Genomic DNA, 22,331 nt, shown 5'->3' on the forward strand with positions numbered 1-22,331 from the left:
GATATATTCTGAAATTCTAAATTCGGTACTTCTGAAAATGTATTATTTTTAATTTTCACTCACAGTTATGCTACAATACGTACTACACGGGAAGTTTTTCGCAAAGGAACCCTGTCAAAAAGTATTGAGTCGAGAAGAACATGAACATAGAAAAGTTAGTTTCGCATCAAAGAAGTTAAATTGTGCTCCAATTGTTAAAATTGCGGCATTTTAATATGGAAAAACAGTGAATTTATAATTTATATAAGAATTTATTGCATAATGTACGGGTTTATACGAAATAATATTGTGCAATTAATTATAGTTCGAAAAAAGTGAAAAGATATGCAAAAGCAGAAACTTGCAGTGCAATAACTATGCCATTGCATTGGTGTGAGAAAGAGATGGGTCGAATTGGCCAGTGATGCAAGTGCGGCCAATAAGTATAAGAAAAAAGGAGTTGGTTCTATGAGTGTCAGCTGGGTCTGTCAAAACGAATGAAAACAGGAAAATTTGCTTTTGTTTGTTAGTTTGTCTTTAATTCTTCCGCTGTCTACTTTATGCAAATTTTATGAAAAACTGAATTAATGATGGTGAAAAGAAGAAAAGAAATCTAATTGTGGCAAATTTAAATGACTTTAGACAAAAGGAATCGTAGAAAAAATGAAAATAACCATTAAATTGTTGACCGTATAAACATGAAAATATGTATGAAAAAAATAGTTGCAAAGACATTCCAGCAATTGAAAAAAGAACAGTGAAGAAAGCGTTCTGATAAATAGGGGAAGTGATAGATAAAGAAACGCGAAAAAAGGAAAACTGATGAAAATGAATTGAATAGTAATGGGATACAAAGGAAAAACGAAATCAAAGAACGGGAACGAATAAACGACGCACGACTTTATCCATCCACCACTATACACGGGTAGGAAGAAAAGTGATGCGATAAATCTGAGATCTATAGAAGAAATGTGCTTCAGAGGCTATAGAAAAATTGCAGAAAAACCGAAACGCAACAATTTTGAATATAAACTCGAGTTATTCTCGATTCAAAAGAATTGTAATCATCATTTTTGTGACCAAAAGTTGGCTTTTCAAGGGTCAAAATGAGTCCACAGGTCAGGTAAGTCTGAATTTTAATTAATATACAAATGTATATTGCGTACCCGCATAATAGGGCTGATTTGTTGTGCATACATATGTACATATAAGCATTTGATTAAAATAATTATTCGCTAAACATGTACAATTAAACAGCAGAAAATCGCTCAGAAATATATTGTAAACAGAGATTTGTACTTTTGCATATTCTAAGAAAGGGTGATAAAAAGCAAAAGCCAAGCTTATTATTATTGTAAATAAATAGTGCTAAACTAATATTACAGTGTTGAAGAATATGCGCATAACAAATAAAAAGTTTTTATTCTCTCCTAACCAACATTTCTCAATGGAAAAATTACCGATTTAATCCGTATGAACGAATTAAAAGAGATGGTTAGGGCGTTTATTTATGTATGTATAGAGGTGAAATCGGTATTATAATGCTGGAACGTATTTTCCTAATTTGTAAGATATCTTTCGTTACATAAATTTATTTTCTAAATAATCTCTGTCAATAAGTCTATGCTCTGCTCCTGTGAATAATTGTATGTCATCTGTGAATTAAACTAGAAATCAATCGTAAAAGTAGTGCTATGAAAAAATAAAATTGCACGGAAATACTGCTGAATGATAATTAGAAGTAATACTACATTGTTATAACAGTGTAAACAATTACAAATTTTATATTTTATTTATGGTTATAACGATATTTATATATATTTTTAACTTCCTGTAATTCGAGAACGATTATTTTTATTATTTGTTCTAATATTTGGTTTCTTATTACTAATACTAGATTTCGTTGTAACGGAGAAACAATCGGATAAGCTCCTGATCGACCCTAATTTGCTAAGAGTATGAGAACGACCTTATTGGGTACATCAATAACTTATCGCCCAACAACATCCCAACAATATAAAATCTCATTGACTATGGAATCGCATTTACCTTCTGTACGGCAGAAAATAAATGCTGATCCTATGGCAGAAAAAACGGAACACGTTAATCTACTAAGTGAAGAGGAGGAAAAGGATCCGCTAGCATTAGATACTGCTATCGAACAACAGAGCTCGCGAAGTAAGCTATCAAGCAGCGCAAAGCACAGCCACAGTTTACGGTAAATTTTTTTTTTTTGTTATACATTTTATTTACATTTCATATACGACTATATGCCACAATATATGAATATATTCTATACGTATTCTTTTCATCTCGCACAGACGTCATGTTCCTCGTATCATTGTTAAACCCATACCACCTGAGAAAAAGGTTACAGTTACGGCGACAACAACGTTGAGTAGCAACGTTGCAACGTCAACAGCAACTGCAACTGCGAATACTGTGATTAATGCCACCGGTGGAAAGAACACAACACCTAGCCCTTCAAGTCGTGCCAGTAGTAGTCGACGTGCACAACAGCAAGCTAAAGCAGCAGCAGCTGCTGCAGCTGCCGCTGCGACTGCCACCGCTACAGGATCCGCAGCTATTATTACGCCCGTAACAGCCATTACTCAAGCGTCCACTATGCGTGAGGTGTTAGCATCTATACCAGGGTTCAGTCTTAAACCTCGTAGACGGTCTTCCAAGAAAATCTCCACTGCTGCACAAATCGAGCAAACAAAGGATGGAAAAATTGACCTCGAAACACCCGACTCAATATTAGCTTCGACCAATTTGAGAGACTTACTCAATAAACAGACCTTTTCTATGCTGCCACCTTTATATCAGTATAACCTCATACAGTTGTTACCAAGCGTAGATCGCGAGGCTATCGAAATAGAACGCAAGAACAATGCCGATTCCACCGTAACCATGGAAGCTATAAAATTGGGTCCATCCAGCCTAAACAATGAGTTCTTTTCACGTGCCTGCTTGGAGTGGCGTGAACGACTAGCGGAAGGTGAATTCACGCCCGAAAATCAAATGAAAATGAAAACTGAAGCCGAGAGAGAAAAAAATAAATTGGATCCCTGGAAATTGAAACATTTTGAACCGATATGGGGTGAAAAATCCTACAATCGCGCCAGTAGTACTAGTAGCAATAGCAGCAATATAAGTTATAGTAGTGGAAAAAGCAGTGATAGTTATACTAATCTAATAGATGAGCGGCTAGAATTCAAATTGGAGAGTAAAGGTGGCCTGGTTGCCACCATTGTGAAGACATCTACGAAATCAGCAGCAGCAGCGGCGTCAACAGCCACATCATTAGCGGCGACAACGTCAGCAACTTCTACAACGACAACAACAGTGACATCAGCAACAAGTGCTGACAGTACAGAGAACACAACATCATCATCTGTAGACATTAAAGAGGAAGGCGAAGAATTTATTGACGAATCGATGGCCAGCACGAATGTGAACTCAATAAAAAGTGAGCAGGAACTACAACTTGACGAGTTGAGACAACAGGAACAAACAGGATCATCTACAACCGATTATGAAAAACAGACTGATATAAATTGCGATGTGGTGAGTGTACTGTTGGTTAAAAGAAATGTATTTTTAATTAATTTTAATTTCTAATTATTTTATCTGTTTGAATAAATACACTAGGATAATATTGGCTGCACGGATTCATCGTCAACCTTTGATTTATTGCGTAGTGATTCTAGTGGCATACAAACCGAAACGCCCGTCGAAGAGTCTAAAATATCTTTAGCAATTGCTGCTTTGGAACATGAAAGACAGCTGATCGAGTGTGGGAGCAGCGGCAATATACGAAAACGTTCGGAGTCCGACATAACATATGAAAATCGTACACAAAGTAAGCAGATGAAAATGGAACACCAAACAGAGCAGCAGCTTCAGCAACAACCTGAATATGATATAACTGACGCTGCGACCAGTATAGAACAAGAAGTTAGTCATGCCATTAAAGATGAGCTTAAAGAGACACTCTCGCCATCCGTGTCATCAGCTACTTCTAGCTCACAAGAATTGAGTGGTAGTAATAGTTTAACCACCAGTTCATCCGCAACAAAAATGCCCACCAACGATAGTTTTTTGTATAACAGCAATTTTTACAACACAGAATTCGAGCAGCAAACCAATGCCGCGTTACTGCTTAAGGAAACATTGATGTCCACAGCCGGTAGTGAAAAGACTGCTGCTGGCAATAATATAACCGATATCAGCATGAAAGCGTCGAATTTCCTACAAAACCCAGAGACATCGTTTGCAGCAGCTATTACGTCTGTGGCAAATAGTACCTGTAACAGTATTGCAACACTTTTGTCGGGCACTTCAACATTTGTGAATGTGAATGCGGTATTACCGGCAGTGTCACCAGCGCCGAGCCTTAGCAGCGGTATAACATTGCAATCATTCCCAACGCAAGGCAAACAATTGCATGGGTGTTCAATAATTTCAATAGAAGATGGGGAGGACGATGATGAAGAGCTCATCGAACAAAAGTTCGCTGACGCACAAAATTATGTTTTAGAATCTGGCGAAGTTAGTACAGACAGCAGTGCAGGTAAGAAACTTTTTTTTTTTTTTTTAACTTTAGTTTCAAAATTAAATATATGTACGTCAATTAGTTTACGCAATATTCTTAACTTTTATTTAATTATATTTTTGGTTGTATACAGCTAATTGCATAAATTATAATTTATAGGTACAAACAGTGCTTTACTTACGCCCGGTGATGTCGCTAATATAAAGGAGAAAAAATTCATTTTCTGTGATTCTGTTGATCAAGGTAATTACTTAAGATTTACCATACCATCTGATCAAATTTGACTCGGACTGACAAAAAAATATTTTTACATATTTGAAAACAAATCTTCAATATCAGCTTAAAAACAGCACTGGCAGCAGGCAGCAGGAATGCGCCATGCCAAGCTGCTCCTAGTTAGCTACAACCTCTCAGGGTTTAATGAATTAATCAACCTCCCACGTGACAAATTCCTCAGGAAGCACTTGTCCAACATGGACATAGTCTTTTGCACAAACTGCCGTTTTTGCGATATGGATCAGGAAACCTCAGTACACCTGATTCTGGTTTGTCCAGCAGTTTGCAGAAGCAGGCTTAAGGCCCTAGGTTGCATTTACGTGGGCAGGGATCACATCACCTCAGTAGCGCCGAGCAGGCTCCTGGAATTATTCCGGATGCTGCACCTAGGTGACCATATGTGATATAGGAGAGGACACTATAGACCCTAGGTCACAGTGCAATACCTCATTAATAACTATCTATCTATCACCTTAAAAATAGCCACTTATAAAGCCTCGGCAGGGAAAGTCTTTAGCGAATTTTTGTTTTTTCGGTACGAGTCTTAACATATTCACGATTCATTCCCAAAATTATCTCTCTGATGCCAAAAAGTTTTCGATGACTTCACGAGTAAAGTAAATATATTTGTTCCTGATAAACATCCATTGGAAACACAAAATTTCAAACAAACAAAAAAATATTCAAGTCATAAACAAACAGCTGCTAGACACATACTAATTGACAACATAGAGAGGTTGTACCAATATACGATTTTTTTTTATCGATATGGACCAATCCGAGACATTTTTCATCAGACGGTATGTGATTAAAAGCTCTGCTGCTAAGCACTTATTATTCTTAAATCTTTACTACTATTTGACGTGCATCTAGATATGATATTAGGGTTTAGTATTAGCCAATAATGTGTTTATTATGATGCTCTAGCTAAGAATTTAAATATTTTTAACTTGACATGGTTACGCCTTTACCATCTATATAGCTGTATTTATAAATACTAACGTCACCCTGTTCTATATTCTCCGCCATAGGCACAACAACTCAAGCTTGTGACAATCTCTTTGAAAATAAACAAGATATTGGCAGTTGTATTTCATCAGTAGCCACATCATCGGCCTCCTCGTCCTCTTCCTCCTCAATGACTTCGGCACCGACGACTAGTGGCGATGTGATGTATGCAGCAGCGGGGCAACTGCCCCTCACCGCTCCTCTAACACTCGAACAAAAGCAACAACAACAACAGCAAATAATATTGTCTTTGGCCGAGAAAAGTGGCGAGGATTTGTTCCATCACGTGCAACACGATTGGAACTTCGGCGGCATAAAATTACAACAACCCGCAGATGCAACGTCGAACAGTTTTAACGGTGTGATACAAACGCATCAAGGCGTTATAAAAGTGAAAAATATGAATACGTTATCAGTGGAAGATGCACCTATGCCAAGCGTGGATGTAACTCAAGATAACGAAGTCGTCGAGTGTATGGCTGTGGGTGGTGAAGAAGATACGATGGCAGCTCAGGCGGCAGTAGTTAATTGTCGCGCTGTGGATGTCATCGGTGAAGGCGTTGAACATGGTGAAGTTGATGGTGATATTCGGACGGAGGATGTGGAAGATGATGACGAAGCGGAAGAAGAGGATGAGGACGACAATGATGATGACGCTGATGATAATGATGCTGTACGTGATATAGTTGATGAATTGCAGCAACAACATAGACAACTGCTTAAAGATCAGCAACAGCAGCAGCAACAACAACAACAACTGCAACATCAACAACAATTGGAGGAACAACAAGAATTGCGTGAACCTGAACATCGTGGCCATTTAACCTACGAACATTCCGACTATGAGGTAAGCAAAATATATAGCCTGACCTTGCACTATTTTAATTGCAATTACGAACAATATTTTGTTGTTACAGTTGGATTCGGATATGGTTTGCGATGTTCAAATGTCAACTAACGAAATGGAAGTTTCCAGCACGGTTATAACCAACAGCAATTCCGACGACAGCGCTAACGAATTGCATATGGGTGGTAGTGGCAACAGTCGGCTGGATGGTAATGGTGTTGGCAATGTGACAATACAATTAAGCGCTCACTCGCCGGCGACCATCGGTCATTTGCACCAGCAGCAGCAGCAACAACAAGCACAGCATCCGCAATCACAACAGCCAACAACGGAGAGACAAAACACGCCACAGCGGCAAATTCTTCTCGATACCAATGGGCAAATTATAGGGAATTTCCTTGTACAACATCAACAACAGCAGCAGCAACAACATCTCGAACATCAACAGCAACTGTTGCATCATGCCACGCAACAGTTTACCTTTCAGACAGCACAACCACAACAACAGCAAACTCCAACTATAGCGCTATCGACACAGCAGCAGCAGCAACAACAACATGCACAAAAATCGCATCATACCCTGTCGACAATACGAAAAGCGATCGAGTTGAGCACGAATGGCCAACACTATCTGTCACCAGGTGGTATAACGGCTCAACAGCATATCGGCCAACAATTAGTACTGCAGCAACAAGCGCCACAGCAAAGGCACTTTTTAACACAGCCCCAAGTTCCTACGGTGTCGGCAGCAACTAATTGCAATATGGTGACTGCTAGCCCGAATCAACATCAGCAGCAGCAGCAGCAGCAACATCAAATACATGTGCAACAACAGTTGCAGCGCTTCCAGCAGCAACAGCACCAACAGCAGCAGCAGCAACAACAACAGCCAACACCACCTATGCCCGCCTTTCAATCATTAGCCGCACAAGCGCAGGCCAATCCAACAAAATATATTTCGAAGCCAATGAATCTTATAACAATGTCTCGCGGCACTAGTGCGGGAACCGTTGCCAGTGCCAATTCAAGCATCGCCTCTGTCGCCATACCGCCTGGGTCAGCTGTCAGTACGTATCCGCCTTTTAGCAGCGCTATCGCGAACTCAGCACGCAACGCAGCGGAACTGATCGTAAACTCTACGCCCAATATTAGTAATGTCAGCACATCGAATGTCAGCGTTACAAATACAAATGCCATAAAAGGCTTAACACCAGCTGGAATACCAACCACTATTGCACAGCAACGACCAGCGAATAAATTACCAACCGGCGGTAAAGGACGTAAAACCGTAAATAAACTGCCACCAGGAGCGGTCAATTTAGAACGAAGCTATCAAATTTGTCAAGCCGTTATACAAAACAGTCCAAATCGTGAGAACTTAAAAGCACAATTACGACCGCCATCAGCTATACTAAATCAGCATCAACAACAACCGCAGCAACAACAACAGCAACAGTTGACACAGAGTAATATAGCAACGACAATGACGCTACAGGGCACTGTACCAGCATCATCGGTGGCAGCGTCAACGGCCGCTATATCGGTGGCCACCTCGTCGCCAGCTGCAACCTGCGGTTCGTCATCCCAAAACTTCATCAAACAAGAGGACCTAACAAGCATTCCTGCAAATATAATGGGCGTTGGGCGTCCTGGCGTATATAAGGTATTCCTACCATCTGATCAAAAATGTCTCGACCTGACAAAAAAATAGTTATTTTCACTAATTTTAATGCAATCTTTCAAAATAAGCTCCTAAGGCAATATAAGCAACAAACGCTTCAACTATTTTTTCATACACTTTTGGTCATAGAACTAACAAACAAACAATTCCTTGACCTAAATCAGAAACCACCTTGTGAGAGAATGATCCTCGTAGCGTGAGACTTATCAAAAGCCTTTGGCCTCATCAATGACTCTCCGACCATTCTCGCAAGCAGCTTAACACTCTCCCCCACTAAAGCCGAAGCGACTACATTTACATTCTGGATCTTAATATCACATTGCTTCTGAAATTCTGTCAATAACCCTAGGATTCTAAGCGTTAAATTCCACAGCCTGTGCTCCTTCACCTCACATACAACTGTGAAAACTGTCAAAGTACAGAACCGCAACAAAATCATTAAGTCGCTAGCCAAAAGTTCATTGGAAAAAGACAAAGAAACGTTGTTGCCAACATACAAAGCTATGGGCCGGCCGCTTATAAACTAAGTCGCGCCGATATTGTCGCTCATGACTTGAGTCATATGCTTCCGGTTAAGGAATGTAACGAACTCTTCTCTAAGCAGTTTCTGCTTTGATGTTTTCGTAGAAAAAGCCTTTACGGACACCCTCTCAATGAATGAATTGTGTTCGAAGAGCTCAAGATGCTCTAGAGTGACCCTTGCGCAACTTTATTCTGTATACTTCATCTAAACTTCTACATATCCAGACTTGTCCCAAACATACTAAATATATGTTCATCGTACGATGAGTCCCTTCATGACTCTAACCACTTATTTGCATGCCCAACGAACCACACTTATCTAACAGTCCTCTCACTATAGTCCGACCCGACCCCATCAAAACTGCACATTTCCTTGGCTTGCCGTTACATGACTACGATGACAACCAACCCGAACCTTAGCACCTAAGCGGGTATTAAAACAACAACAAACAATTTCATTAATTTTTTTTTTTTACTTATTAACTACTTTTTTTCTTATTAACTATTTTTTTCTTATTGATCGCAGGTAATCGGGCCACGTATGGGATTTCCACGTAAAAAGTATGTTCAAAGAAAACCTTCGCCCACCCTTATAAGACATCTTTTCACACCGCAAACGGCCAACGCGCTACACACCAACGTAACGGCAAATCCACGTTTGCAACAGCAATTAACAGCAGCAGCTGCCGTGCAACAACAACAGCAGCCACACGATCTACATCAAAATAGTAACGGTGGTGGACAATATGTGTTGGTGCATCGAGCGAATGTCGGAGCAGCTGATAATCAGGCACCACGAGCATCTAGCGCACCTCCCGTACCACAAACAACACAGGTTCGTTAGTGTGCAGAAATTTCTTTAATTGCCCCACATATGCATATATTTAAAGTAGATACCTTATTGCTTCTTATAGAGTCAACTGCACAATATGAATGGAATACCGATAACAGGACGCGGGCGTCCTGCCTCCGTCGATATTGACGCTTCAAATGCAATGCTTGACCACAATATGCACAATCAATTGCATCATCATCAACAACAACAACAACACATAAATGCTATCAAAACAACTGCAGCGACTGGTATAATGCGACGAAATTTCACGGCTGGTATGTACACACATAAATAAATAGGTACTTAATACATACACACCAGTATATAAAATATATTTTTTATTTTTTTCATAAAATCATAAGCATTAGAATAACTATTTATTTATATGTTTACAATATTGCATCAGACACAAAAATTAAGCAAAAAAATTAAAATTAAAAAGACATAAAAAAGAAAAGTAGGCACCATATCTAGCCAGTGCTTAGGTGATTCTCACGCCTCGATGTGATGTGTTTTAAACGTCATGAGGTGTCCTCACTGTAAACTGGCTGTTAGTTGGCTCTATAAAAGAAAAGCAGGCACAGTGCCTAGTCAGTGCTTAGGTGACTGTCGCGCCGTGATGTGATGCAATTTAGCAGTCATAATGTAATGTCGCGGGAAGCTGGCTGTTAGCTGGCTCTATAAAAGAAAAGCAAGCACGGTGCCTAGTCAGTGCTTAGACGACTGTCGCGCGGTGAAGTGATGCGATTTAACAGTCATAATGTAATCTCGCGGGAAGCTGGCTGCTTAGGTGACTGTCGCGCGGTGAAGTAATGCGATTTAACAGTCATAATGTAATATCGCGGGAAGTTGGCTGTTAGCTGGCTCTATAAAAGAAAAGCAGGCACGGTGCCTAGTCAGTGCTTAGGTGACTGTCGCGACGTGAAGTGATGCGATTTAACAGTCATAATGTAATCTCGCGGGAAGCTGGCTGTTAGCTGGCTCTATAAAAGAAAAGCAAGCACGGTGCCTAGTCAGTGCTTAGACGACTGTCGCGCGGTGAAGTGATGCGATTTAACAGTCATAATGTAATCTCGCGGGAAGCTGGCTGTTAGCTGGCTCTATAAAAGAAAAGCAGGCACGGTGCCTAGTCAGTGCTTAGGTGACTGTCGCGCCGTGAGGTGATGCGATTTAACAGTCATAATGTAATGTCGCGGGAAGCTGTCTGTTAGCTGGCTCTATAAAAGAAAAGCAGGCACGGTGCCTAGTCAGTGCTTAGACGACTGTCGCGCGGTGAAGTGATGCGATTTAACAGTCATAATGTAATCTCGCGGGAAGCTGGCTCTATAAAAGAAAAGCAGGCACGGTGCCTAGTCAGTGCTTAGGTGACTGTCGCGCCGTGAAGTGATGCGATTTAACAGTCATAATGTAATCTCGCGGGAAGCTGGCTGTTAGCTGGCTCTATAAAAGAAAAGCAAGCACGGTGCCTAGTCAGTGCTTAGGTGACTGTCGCGCCGTGAGGTGATGCGATTTAACAGTCATAATGTAATGTCGCGGGAAGCTGTCTGTTAGCTGGTTCTATAAAAGAAAAGCAGGCACGGTGCTAATCAGTGCTTAGGTGACTGTCGCGCCGTGAAGTGATGCGATTTAACAGTCATAATGTAATGTCGCGGGAAGCTGGCTGTTAGCTGGCTCTATAAAAGAAAGGCAAGCACGGTGCCTAGTCAGTGCTTAGACGACTGTCGCGCGGTAAGGTGATGCGATTAACAGTCATAATGTAATCTCGCGGGAAGCGGGCTGTTAGCTGGCTCTATAAAAGAAAAGCAGGCACGGTGCCTAGTCAGTGCTTAGGTGACTGTCGCGCCGTGAGGTGATGCGATTTAACAGTCATAATGTAATCTCGCGGGAAGCGGGCTGTTAGCTGGCTCTATAAAAGAAAAGCAGGCACGGTGCCTAGTCAGTGCTTAGACGACTGTCGCGCGGTGAAGTGATGCGATTTAACAGTCATAATGTAATCTCGCGGGAAGCTGGCTGTTAGCTGGCTCTATAAAAGAAGCAAGCAGTCAGTGCACGACTGTGCCTAAGTCGATTTAACAGTCATAATGTAATGTCGCGGGAAGCTGTCTGTTAGCTGGCTCTATAAAAGAAAAGCAAGCACGGTGCCTAGTCAGTGCTTAGGCGACTGTCGCGCCGTGAAGTGATGCGATTTAACAGTCATAATGTAATCTCGCGGGAAGCTGGCTGTTAGCTGGCTCTATAAAAGAAAAGCAGGCACGGTGCCTAGTCAGTGCTTAGGTGACTGTCGCGCGGTGAAGTGATGCGATTTAACAGTCATAATGTAATCTCGCGGGAAGCTGGCTGTTAGCTGGCTCTATAAAAGAAAAGCAGGCACGGTGCCTAGTCAGTGCTTAGGTGACTGTCGCGCCGTGAGGTGATGCGATTTAACAGTCATAATGTAATGTCGCGGGAAGCTGGCTGTTAGCTGGCTCTATAAAAGAAAAGCAAGCACGGTGCCTAGTCAGTGCTTAGGTGACTGTCGCGCGGTGAAGTGATGCGATTTAACAGTCATAATGTAATCTCGCGGGAGCTGGCTGTTAGCTGGCTCTATAAAAGAAAAGCAGGCACGGTGCCTAGTCAGTGCTTAGACGACTGTTGTCAGTGCTTAGGTAACTTCCACGCCATTAATGTGATGTGATTTAATATATAAAAGAAAGCAGGCACAGTGCTTAAGTGACTGTAACGTCGCGATGTGATTTCAAAGTCACGAGTTGACCTCTGCTTTTGTTAACTTTCAGTTCGCTTAAAGGTTCTTTACAGTCCGTTCATTCAGTTTGTATAGTAGATATGTATGTACAGTGAAACTTCGATAAGTTGTAACCTCGATAAGGGAAAAACCTTGATATTTCATAGTATTTCTTCGGTCCCTAGAAAAATTCTCGAAAAATGCATGTATTTCGGTCCCTTTGATAACTCGTATTTTTCTTGAGACAAAAATTGAAAAATGTGTATCAAAAGTTTCTACAACTCGTATTTTTTCCCCAAAAGCCTCTACAACTCGTATTTTTTTTCACAAAATTTTTTGTACAATTTTTCAAAATACATACATACATATATTGATTGAATAACATATGTACTTCATATTTTAAAATTTAAATATGTACAATCATTTCTTGTTTTTTATGTAAAATTGAAATTTATTTGTTTTTTTCTAAAACTCTATAATTCGTTGTTTCTGTATGTTGCCTCTATAAGTTGTATAACTTGATAACTTAAAAAACTCCATAACTTGTATTTAAATTGTGGTCCCTTGCAAATACGAGTTATCGAAGTTTCACTGTATATGCAATAGGGATCTGATCGCAACGATTTCTTCGGAAATTACCCATATCAAATTTTGAGAAGCTTTCTCGACAAAATCGAAAAATTCGTATTAAAATATTTGTAGTATAAAAACTTTTCAATTTCTTACAAAAACTATGTAAATATGTAAGTTATTTGATAAAAAAAATTATATATTTTCAGGCAATATAACCTATATAGACAGTTTGAGTGGAGCAGGAGCAGCTATTTCAGATGGTAATTACATAGTGACCGCAACCAATGCTGGCACACTGGATGCTGAACTAAGCAAAGCCGTTGCTGTGGCCGCCGCAGCAGCTGGTAACGGTAGTGGGGGCGGTGCGGCAGGCGCAGGCAGCGGCGGCAGTGGGCATATTACACGTACTGAGGCGGATAATTGTGCCTGTTCTTTGAATGCAATGGTTATTTGTCAGCAATGTGGCGCATTCTGTCATGACGATTGTATGAGTGCGTCGAAGGTGTGCGTCTCCTGTGTGATCAGATGAGATAATGAAGTCTCTGTAATAACCTTTTAGGCCTTGCGCACATGTAGTGAAAGTATTTGTGGTTCTGCACTAAATAAAATACAACAATAGTTACACATATATATAGATATATATGTATATATATATATTAATAATTGATTAGATATACCTAATTACATATGCATAGATATATTTACACCAATATATCAACTTAAACACGAATTCTGAATTCTGCAACACAAAAACAAACTCAACCAATATAATATAAAAACAAAAATTAACAGCTGGTAAATGCATAAATATCTAAATATACAAAAACAGAAATAAGTTCTGCTATAGAAAATGCTTTATGCAACTATATATACATATGTACATGCCGAACTATGAGAATCGCTGCCGTTCAGTTTGAACAATCGTTGTGAATTTTTGTATATTATAGTGAAATGTAGTAGGCGTAGAAGAGATATGTACATATATGTTTTAGAAAGTTTTAATATTTTTATTACGGTATTTTTTTTTTCTTTTTCCTACGGCATTCTGTCTTTATAAACACAACGTTTGTATTAACAAAAGCAACGTTTATTCCTGTCCCTACTTTCGCTATAATATCCAAGAAATTACAACGAACTCAAGTTATGCCTTTAATGCTGAGACGATAATTACATCAATTTCATTATAATTATTATTTTTTGTTTGGTATATATGTATGTATTTAACAAGCGTATTTCATAAAAACCACTTCCAAAGCGTTAAATATGCTAGTAAAAAGTTTTTGAAAGAAAATTAACTTAAAAATTTACTGTACAAACCACAAACCGCGTTAAAACCGACGAAAATGTTGTTCATTGTTGCAGTATCAAATATCATGAAACGCTAATTCAACAATACATATTGGTATACAATTAGACGCAACACAATTTAAGATAATTAAGTGAACTTTTGTGAGAATTTTTGCATAATTTGATTGTGAGATCCTTGGAAAGACTTCAAAATATTATATATAAACATAAATATATGTATATATACATATAAATACAATTAATATAGTAATACTATTTTTTTATTGCATACCATACAAGTTTTTAATGAGAAGCCCAGTTTCATTCACCACTTATTTTAGGCATATTATTAATATTTTTATGTTATTATACACAATAATGAGGTTTAAGGCCGCTAAATATACATATGTACATAAAAACTGCGAGTGTATAATTAAAAGTAGAAATTTTTCACACATCCTACACACACATATGTACACTTGCCCAACGCGAAATTCTCACCATCAATATATTTATTCTCATTGAATACTTCTAAATATGCATAATATCGCATGTGTGTTTTTTACGAAAACATTTATGTATTTTGAAATTGCAAAAATTTCGAAAATTGTTTTCTTCTTTTCGTTATAGTTTGTATTACTTATTACTAATTAATTGCAGTAAGCGTTATGTATATGTAACCTGTAAGAAAATTGTGTATGTATATTTTTCAATAAACATACATAAGTAAATGATGAATGATAATCTATATAGCTATGTAATAAATATTTTGTATATATTTATTAAAATTCGAATATTTTAGGTTCGTTGCTCTATTAATTGTAATATAAGCTACTATATATTAATACACACAAACATACATAACATACATATATAAACACTTATATACATATGTATGTAGAATGTTAAAATTAAGTAACATGTTCACAATTGGTTCCAACTGTCCCCTGAGAGCATACATACAAACCTTTAGATATTAACAAGAAACTTAATTACGTCTAAATACGGCTGAACGGTACATAATAATTTGTATGTTTATTTTAGTGAGTGCCAGCCAACTTTATCGTATACACATAAGAAAATACACCAATTTAGTTTTTGTTAACACTGCTTGGTGATATGTTTGTTAGGCCGCAGGCAGACGCTGGAACCCCGTGTAAGCGCATATTCTGTAAATAATATTTTATAAGTCGCCCCAATACGGACAAATTACATAACAAATAAACAACATAAATACATACATTAACATTAAAGCATACATACATAATTACACACATACACTACTCGTACTGTATTTTAAACTAAAGTAAATGAATAAAGAGAGATCCGTTGATACAGAAAATAGAATTAAAAACTACATACAAGAATAAATACATAATTTTGCTCCTAGACGCACGTATCGCAAAATATCCAATAAATATTATAAAAAAATAAACAAATACAAGTTTAATTATAGTGTTTCTCTTTGAATAACTATACGACACTCGGGGGGTTAATTTGAGATGAGTCGATGTAAACTTGTGCGTCTGTCTGTGTATATATATCCGAACTAGTAAGTTTTTAAGATATCGATCTGAAATGCAACCTTCTTTTCCTCCGCAAGAAGAACTCCCAATATTGGACCACAACATCATATAACCACCATAATTAAGTTCTTTCATCAAAAACTCTTTTTTTTTTGCAAAGATATCTTCACAAAATTTGGCATAGATATTTGTCCATGAAGTTACAATATTTGAAGCGATTTATCATTTAGCTGCCATAGGAACTGAACGATTAAAATCAAGTTCTTGGATGGAGACTCATAAGAGTATTCTAGCTAGACCTAACGTTTTTTTATTTCTTTTTTTCCCCAACTTTACTAATTTAAAGGATATCACAATTTTTTTATGTAATAGCTTTGAGTTTATTTAGCGCTTTCTTAATCTATAAAAAGTATAATATATTAATATATATAATATATTGGAATTACAAGCACCTTATATGTTATATATGAGAATTTTTTTAAGTTCAAATGCGAGTTAAATGCGATCAACATTTGTGTGAATGCTTTAGAGTTCTTCATGGGTTCTTGCATGTTGGCGTTCTTTTTCTTTGGGATATGCCCAAAAATATGAAGGTAAACCTTTAACATCTCGTTCTCTTTTGACAAATGCACTAAATGACGAAACACAATTGCCGATGAAATGATTTGCCATACCTAATATGGCTAGATCAAGGTGTGGGTCATCATTATATAATTTATGGGCGGTAACATTCATTCGCGACAATGCGGTGTTTAATTCCTTTATCATATGATTAGCGTCTGCTGCCACAAATATTGAACGAATCTCATTGGTAGGATTACTCTGCTTAACGCTCTTAATCAAACGTTTGATTTGTCTGATAATAAGCTCTTTAGAAGGCAAGCAAAGATCGAAATATAATGAACCACGCTCATTATTATATCCGAGGCATTGTGGTGAAGCGAATAATTGCTGACTATCTCGTACATGTTCACATGCTCGTACCCAATCAATGCCATTACGGAGATGAAGACCAATAAAAGCACCACGAGGTAAATTATTTTTAATAAAAGTACGCATCATATCTTCATAAATGTTTGACCAACGTAGATAACGATGCAAATCCCTATTCTCTGATTGTACGGGAAAGCTAGCTGGTGCGCCAGTAAATGGTATAACAGGCCATTCTGTAGGCGGATATTTCTCTTGCCATTTTGTTGCCATTGCCCTGTGATGTATGTCGAAATTGAGAGGACTGTAAAACACAGAATCCACGAAGGATATGTTGTACGTATCCCAAAATGGACCAAAAGGATTTCCATCTTTCGCATGACAGTCGGGTTTCGGAGCTTTGTTGGGACTTAAAGTTTTCCTCTCCATGTAGCAAAATGAAATACGTTTATTTTCAGGCCAAATTTTTGGAGCTAGATGCATCATAAAATCAGCCATTAGTATAACTCGGTGATATTCTTGTAAAGGCTCCACCTGAAAATAGGTGTCGAAAGGAACTTGTGTAGAACGTATTTCCCCTTTCCTGTATTCAACCCATGGTGGCAAAATTAATGTACGATTGAGAGCTTTAGAGAAAGCTAATGCTCCTAAGAAATGATCGGCTTGGTTACCAAATCGACCTAATGACAGTAAACAAAATAAACATATTTACCAAAACATTGTGGAATAAATCATATAAACATATATATTCATACGAACCCATGCAAGGACAATAAGCTAAATAGCCATTGACATCAATTTCGGAAGCATTGCTAGATAATAGCAATGTGCAAAATGCAATTATTCTCAACAACACTAGCATTTTACCGGCTTCTTTTTCAATCAATTGGAAAAATGTACAAACAAATTGCTCAAAGCAATAAACAAAAACTAGGTTAGTGCTGGTAAGTGTACAATTTGAAAAGAAACTAGGAAAACGATAGTGTTGTAAAGTTAAGGAAAAACTTTATATAAGGTTGTGAGTTTATACATACAATTAAAAATTTATTTATAATCACTTTTATTCGCAAATAATTTGATTAATTTTTGAAAACAAGAATTCATTCAAAAATTTCTTACTTTCAATTTTTTTTGATTATTCTTTTTTTTTGGTTTTTTTCTACATGTTTATGTTCCCAACAGATGTCTCTGCATTTTATTTTGCTTCACGTGAATTTGTGTAATCGCGCATAGGTAAGTTGTAAACCCGTTCCCAGGTAGCTATATTACCAGAGAATTTGTCAAATGAATTCGAATACGCTTAATCAGAAGTCATTCATACCAACACCACCGGAGAAGGGCAGTTTTCCACTTGATCACGAAAGCATTTGTAAAAAATACTACCTCCTGTACATGAATTGTTTGCGCCGAAACAACGACAACAACTCGCAGTGTCGCCAAGAAGCTAAAGAATACCTTGGTTGTCGCATGCAAAACAATTTGATGGAGCAAACGCAGTGGTCCAAGCTGGGCTTTGAAGACGAGAGTAAAACAAATACCAAGGATAATAACAAAAACAAATTGCAATAAATCAAATTAAATTCCTAAAATATCAAAATACGACTAAAAAAAATTCAAAGCAACCAAATAGAAGCTATGATGAGACCTCAAAAGAACATACTAATCGGTGTCACGGGAAGTGTGGCGACTATCAAACTACCATTGCTAATTGAAAAAATACAAGAATACGAGAAAGACTACACCATAAATGTGAGTACATGCATAATTACCAATCAATTAAAATTTTATTGATTTCAATACATGCACAATTCGCAGATTAAAATAGTCCCCACAGAACACGCTAGACATTTTTTCGAAAGTACGCTTTTGCCTGCGAAGGTAAAAATACTGATTGATGTCGCCGAGTGGTCGATGTGGCAAAGACGAGGTGATCCTGTATTACATATAGATTTGGGCAAATGGGCAGACATTCTACTAATCGCACCACTCAGCGCAAACACACTGGCCAAAATAGCAACGGTATGATTGTTTATATCTCTCATTGCTTATAAAAATTGGTTAACATTCAATATTTCTTATTAGGGTATATGCGATAATCTACTCACTTGTGTGGTACGTGCCTGGGACCTACACAAGCCGTTACTCTTCTGTCCTGCAATGAATACTCGTATGTACGACCACCCTCTAACATATGAACAAATAAGCAAACTTAAGTCTTGGGGATATACCGAAATACCTTGTATATCAAAGATGTTGATGTGCGGAGATACGGGCAATGGGGCAATGGCCGAAGTGTCTACAATCGTTGAACGATTAAAACCCTTTTTAGAAAAATCATAGCTTCCCAGTTTTACACCTATGTGCATACACAATTAGATGTATTTAGATAAGAATTACAAATATTTGGGTACATGCGTACTGCAAAGTGACGTCATTCATTATCGGTGAATAATTTCCTGCAAAGCAATACTTTCCAAAAGGAATACACATACATTTATTTAAGTAGTATACTAAATAAATATATATATATATCTACATGGATATCAATTCAAAAGGTTTATATAAATTTATAATGCAATTCGAGTGTTTGTAGTTTCAATGAATTTAAATATACATACATATGTGCCTGATACAATTTTTATAGTTAACTGTTTGCCTCGATCGTGTTAAAGAAGAACCCCCAATAGAATTAACATTTATTGGTTTTTCTTACCTCGAATTAAATTTATTTAAATCATTTATAAATACAAAAGACCAAAATGTTGTTGTCTGTGGCTAGTAGAAATTGTTGAATTCAGTTAGTGTATTAATTTTTGACTGCGCGCTAAATCGAGTTGTGCTGCTGAAACACTACCCAAACCTTCACGCACCGAACTCAAATTTTCTTTCCAGGCGTACAGAAGGTCGCGTAATTGTTGCCACTGGGTTGCACCAAATGTACGATGCATGGTTGATGAGATGTGCACTTTGCGATTGGCCTGGTCCAGACGTGCACGCACTAATTTTGTTTTCAGTACTTCAATAACGAATGGTTCAACTTCATCTTCGGTTATTTGTAATTCTTTTGTGAGTGTTTCAAATGACATTTCAGGATTGCTTTCTGCCAGTTGCATGAAGGTCAATAGACGCATTTTTTTCATATTCTGCTCATGATTTAAGCCTTGAGAAGTAACGAATTCCTTATGATCTTCATAGAATTGTATATACGATGGCAATTTGTCGGATACAAAAATTGACAACAAGTCATGTATTAAATCACCTTCCAAAAAGCGCACCGGTTTAAGGGCTAACAATGGATCCAACAGAAATGTGTTGGGATCAGCAAGTGCTGTCACGATGCACTTCATGGCATCTTCTCGAGCAACACAGGCATTATCTGCTGTGTAAGTGCCAAGCAATTCAATCATAACTTTAGCTGACAACTCCAAGTTAGTATCCTTAGTCACATCGTGTAACAAGCGGTATAGTTTCTGCATTTGCTCACTAGACGGTGGACAATTAGCAAATTGTGATTTCAGTTGATCAACACCTGTGAAAACTTCCAAAACTTGGTCACTTTGTTTGGCCACTTGAACAAGATGATAATAAACATGATAGCGCAAAGGTGATGCTGTATCCAAGTTGTTAAACAAACGCCATAAAGACTCTAAGCAAACCTTTGCCAATGGCACATTAGGAGCTTTCGTCATTTTTTCACAGTAAGCCAAAACAATATTTTCACCGCGGTCGAGTGGAATCTATTAAAAAGAAATATTTAATTCTAATAAATTCCGAATGTAATTTTTCTAAATAAAAACTTACTGTAATCATAATGGAAACAATACTATTAAGGATGCCATCAATTTGAGAGGGTTCGCCATCTTTGAAACAAACATCGCAAACTCCAATGATTTTATGTAAGTCATCTTCAACACCTTTGTTAGATTTTTCGGATGAAATCTCGGCTCCAAGCTTTTTAAAGAATTTTCTTAGTTCTTGCACCTAAAAAGTCAATGCAAATGCTAAAATACCTCGCTGCATTATATACAGAAAACATAACCTCAAAACTAGGATGTTTCACACCACAGCCTCTTAATTATGATTTAAAAAGAAATTATATTTACCTGCTCGTCCAAAGACAAGTCAATAAATACCGGAGGAGAATTCATGTTTATTGAAGTTTCAATATGTGTTTGCAACTGTTTTTCAAAGCCAAATAGATTTACACCCGCAACACCTATGCGCTACACGTAGCAAAAAGAAACAATATAAATGCTTCTTCTTGAGTTTTGCCATTTACACAAATACTGAGAAAAATTCACAATAGTGTACTCATTCATGAAGTTGACGGCTATAGATAATTATGAAACGAAACCCAATTTCATAAAAAAATACAACAAAAAATAAATTGTCGCTTTCTTTTATTCAAACTCAAAAAATTAAATATAAATGTTTGTGTATACATACTTATTTTTTTATTGATTTACTATGTATAATATAGTTTTATAACTAGCAATTTCATTCAGGACCTTTATGAGGGTTGTGTCTGTAAACTAAAACTTTTCATTTGAACATTTCATTAAGTTCAACTTAATTATTGTTATATCTCCACAATTTTACAATTGACAGACGCTAATTATTCTGTGGGTCGGCAGGCCAACATGTAAACCGGGTATAATCCTTTGGGAAAGCTCTGCTGTCGCCAAGTTTTTACAATTCGAAATCCAGCACTTTTGATTGCAGTTTCGTATATTTTCAATGGACGTGTTACTGAAGAGTCTTGCTTATCCTCTTCAACTATATTAGACGATGTAACATTCTCCTTAATTATTAAATAACCTTTGTTTGTTAGACCAAGACGCATACGACGGAAAAAATTGAAAAGGTCACTTTCGGTGAGATGGCCCAGGACCCACTGACACCATATCACATCATATTTACTCGCAGCTGGTGTAAATTCTTGAAGACCCATAGTGTATATTTCACCTAAGCGGCCATTATGCTCATTACCCTCTGTGCAATATTCGCGTGCTTTTTCTGTAAAACTGGCATCCTGCTCAACAATATCGGTTGTATTAAAACGCGACATCAGTAAATTTTTTGTTATACGACCAATACCCGCGCCACAATCGAGAGCGTTGTTTTTACCCAAGTCTTTTAAGTCTCTTAAAAAACTACTGGAACCTTGGATATCAATTCTATTTAGATATCCTAAACCACCAAGCATGCCGTTCACCGTAGCAGGAACTTCGGACCAATATTTTTGCGCTCTACCGTAAAAATCATTTTCGGTTATATTGTTTTGGTCAGCTTGTGGAGCTAGCAAAGTATCCTTGTTGAGCACAGACATGTGTGTTTCTTTATAAACTATGTTATATGAATATTTTTACAAGAATTTAAAATAAAAATACTAGCTCACTACACAACACATTTTTTGGCAGAACCTACACAAATGTCAAACTTGCTAACAAAATGCTTCTTCTTGTTGAAGTGTCTAGTCAAAGTAATTTGTGTTTATTCAGTTTAAAATTTTTGATGATTACGTTCGCAAAGCTATCCGAAATAAGTAAAATAAAACATAAACCAAAAATCATTTCCTAAAATATTA

At 37.5% G+C, this 22,331-nt stretch overlaps 6 protein-coding genes across 7 annotated transcripts; 3 read left to right on the top strand and 3 right to left on the bottom strand.

Moving 5' to 3' along the window:
- Positions 1-154: 154 nt before the first annotated feature.
- Positions 155-15,743, top strand: LOC120770257 (polycomb protein Asx). 2 transcript variants are annotated; one of them, XM_040097560.1, is made up of 10 exons: positions 156-1,102; positions 1,877-2,197; positions 2,301-3,549; positions 3,634-4,555; positions 4,697-4,780; positions 5,845-6,668; positions 6,739-8,331; positions 9,398-9,706; positions 9,786-9,981; positions 13,208-15,743. In XM_040097560.1, the coding sequence occupies exons 2-10, from the start codon at positions 1,938-1,940 to the stop codon at positions 13,528-13,530; spliced, it is 5,760 nt and encodes a 1,919-aa protein (XP_039953494.1). In that variant the 5' UTR covers positions 156-1,102; positions 1,877-1,937; the 3' UTR covers positions 13,531-15,743. The 2 variants fall into 2 exon arrangements, with proteins under 2 accessions (XP_039953497.1, XP_039953494.1); XM_040097563.1 differs by lacking the exon at positions 13,208-15,743 and having other exon boundaries at positions 155-1,102; positions 9,765-9,876.
- Positions 15,744-16,179: 436 nt separating this feature from the next.
- LOC120772626 (GDP-fucose protein O-fucosyltransferase 1) lies at positions 16,180-17,662 on the bottom strand. The gene is made up of 2 exons (XM_040101342.1): positions 17,504-17,662; positions 16,180-17,424 (listed from the first exon to the last, which is right to left on the bottom strand). Exons 1-2 carry the CDS (start codon positions 17,604-17,606, stop codon positions 16,340-16,342), a joined length of 1,188 nt encoding a protein of 395 aa, XP_039957276.1. The 5' UTR covers positions 17,607-17,662; the 3' UTR covers positions 16,180-16,339.
- A 282-nt stretch (positions 17,663-17,944) lies between these two features.
- On the top strand, positions 17,945-18,324 carry LOC120771444 (cytochrome c oxidase assembly protein COX19). Its single transcript, XM_040099449.1, has one exon. The coding sequence runs from the start codon at positions 18,029-18,031 to the stop codon at positions 18,311-18,313; it is 285 nt and encodes a 94-aa protein (XP_039955383.1). The 5' UTR covers positions 17,945-18,028; the 3' UTR covers positions 18,314-18,324.
- A 28-nt stretch (positions 18,325-18,352) lies between these two features.
- LOC120771443 (phosphopantothenoylcysteine decarboxylase) lies at positions 18,353-19,281 on the top strand. Its single transcript, XM_040099448.1, has 3 exons — positions 18,353-18,493; positions 18,560-18,763; positions 18,827-19,281. Exons 1-3 carry the CDS (start codon positions 18,380-18,382, stop codon positions 19,082-19,084), a joined length of 576 nt encoding a protein of 191 aa, XP_039955382.1. The 5' UTR covers positions 18,353-18,379; the 3' UTR covers positions 19,085-19,281.
- Positions 19,282-19,433: 152 nt separating this feature from the next.
- On the bottom strand, positions 19,434-20,986 carry LOC120771442 (eukaryotic translation initiation factor 3 subunit M). The gene is made up of 3 exons (XM_040099447.1): positions 20,848-20,986; positions 20,546-20,725; positions 19,434-20,481 (listed from the first exon to the last, which is right to left on the bottom strand). The coding sequence occupies exons 1-3, from the start codon at positions 20,890-20,892 to the stop codon at positions 19,543-19,545; spliced, it is 1,164 nt and encodes a 387-aa protein (XP_039955381.1). The 5' UTR covers positions 20,893-20,986; the 3' UTR covers positions 19,434-19,542.
- A 187-nt stretch (positions 20,987-21,173) lies between these two features.
- LOC120772746 (alpha N-terminal protein methyltransferase 1) lies at positions 21,174-22,178 on the bottom strand. The gene has a single exon (XM_040101507.1). It carries the CDS (start codon positions 22,071-22,073, stop codon positions 21,360-21,362), a length of 714 nt encoding a protein of 237 aa, XP_039957441.1. The 5' UTR covers positions 22,074-22,178; the 3' UTR covers positions 21,174-21,359.
- Positions 22,179-22,331: the final 153 nt, after the last annotated feature.

The sequence above is a fragment of the Bactrocera tryoni genome, chromosome 3, assembly GCF_016617805.1.
Source record: "Bactrocera tryoni isolate S06 chromosome 3, CSIRO_BtryS06_freeze2, whole genome shotgun sequence".
Lineage (NCBI taxonomy): Eukaryota > Metazoa > Arthropoda > Insecta > Diptera > Tephritidae > Bactrocera > Bactrocera tryoni.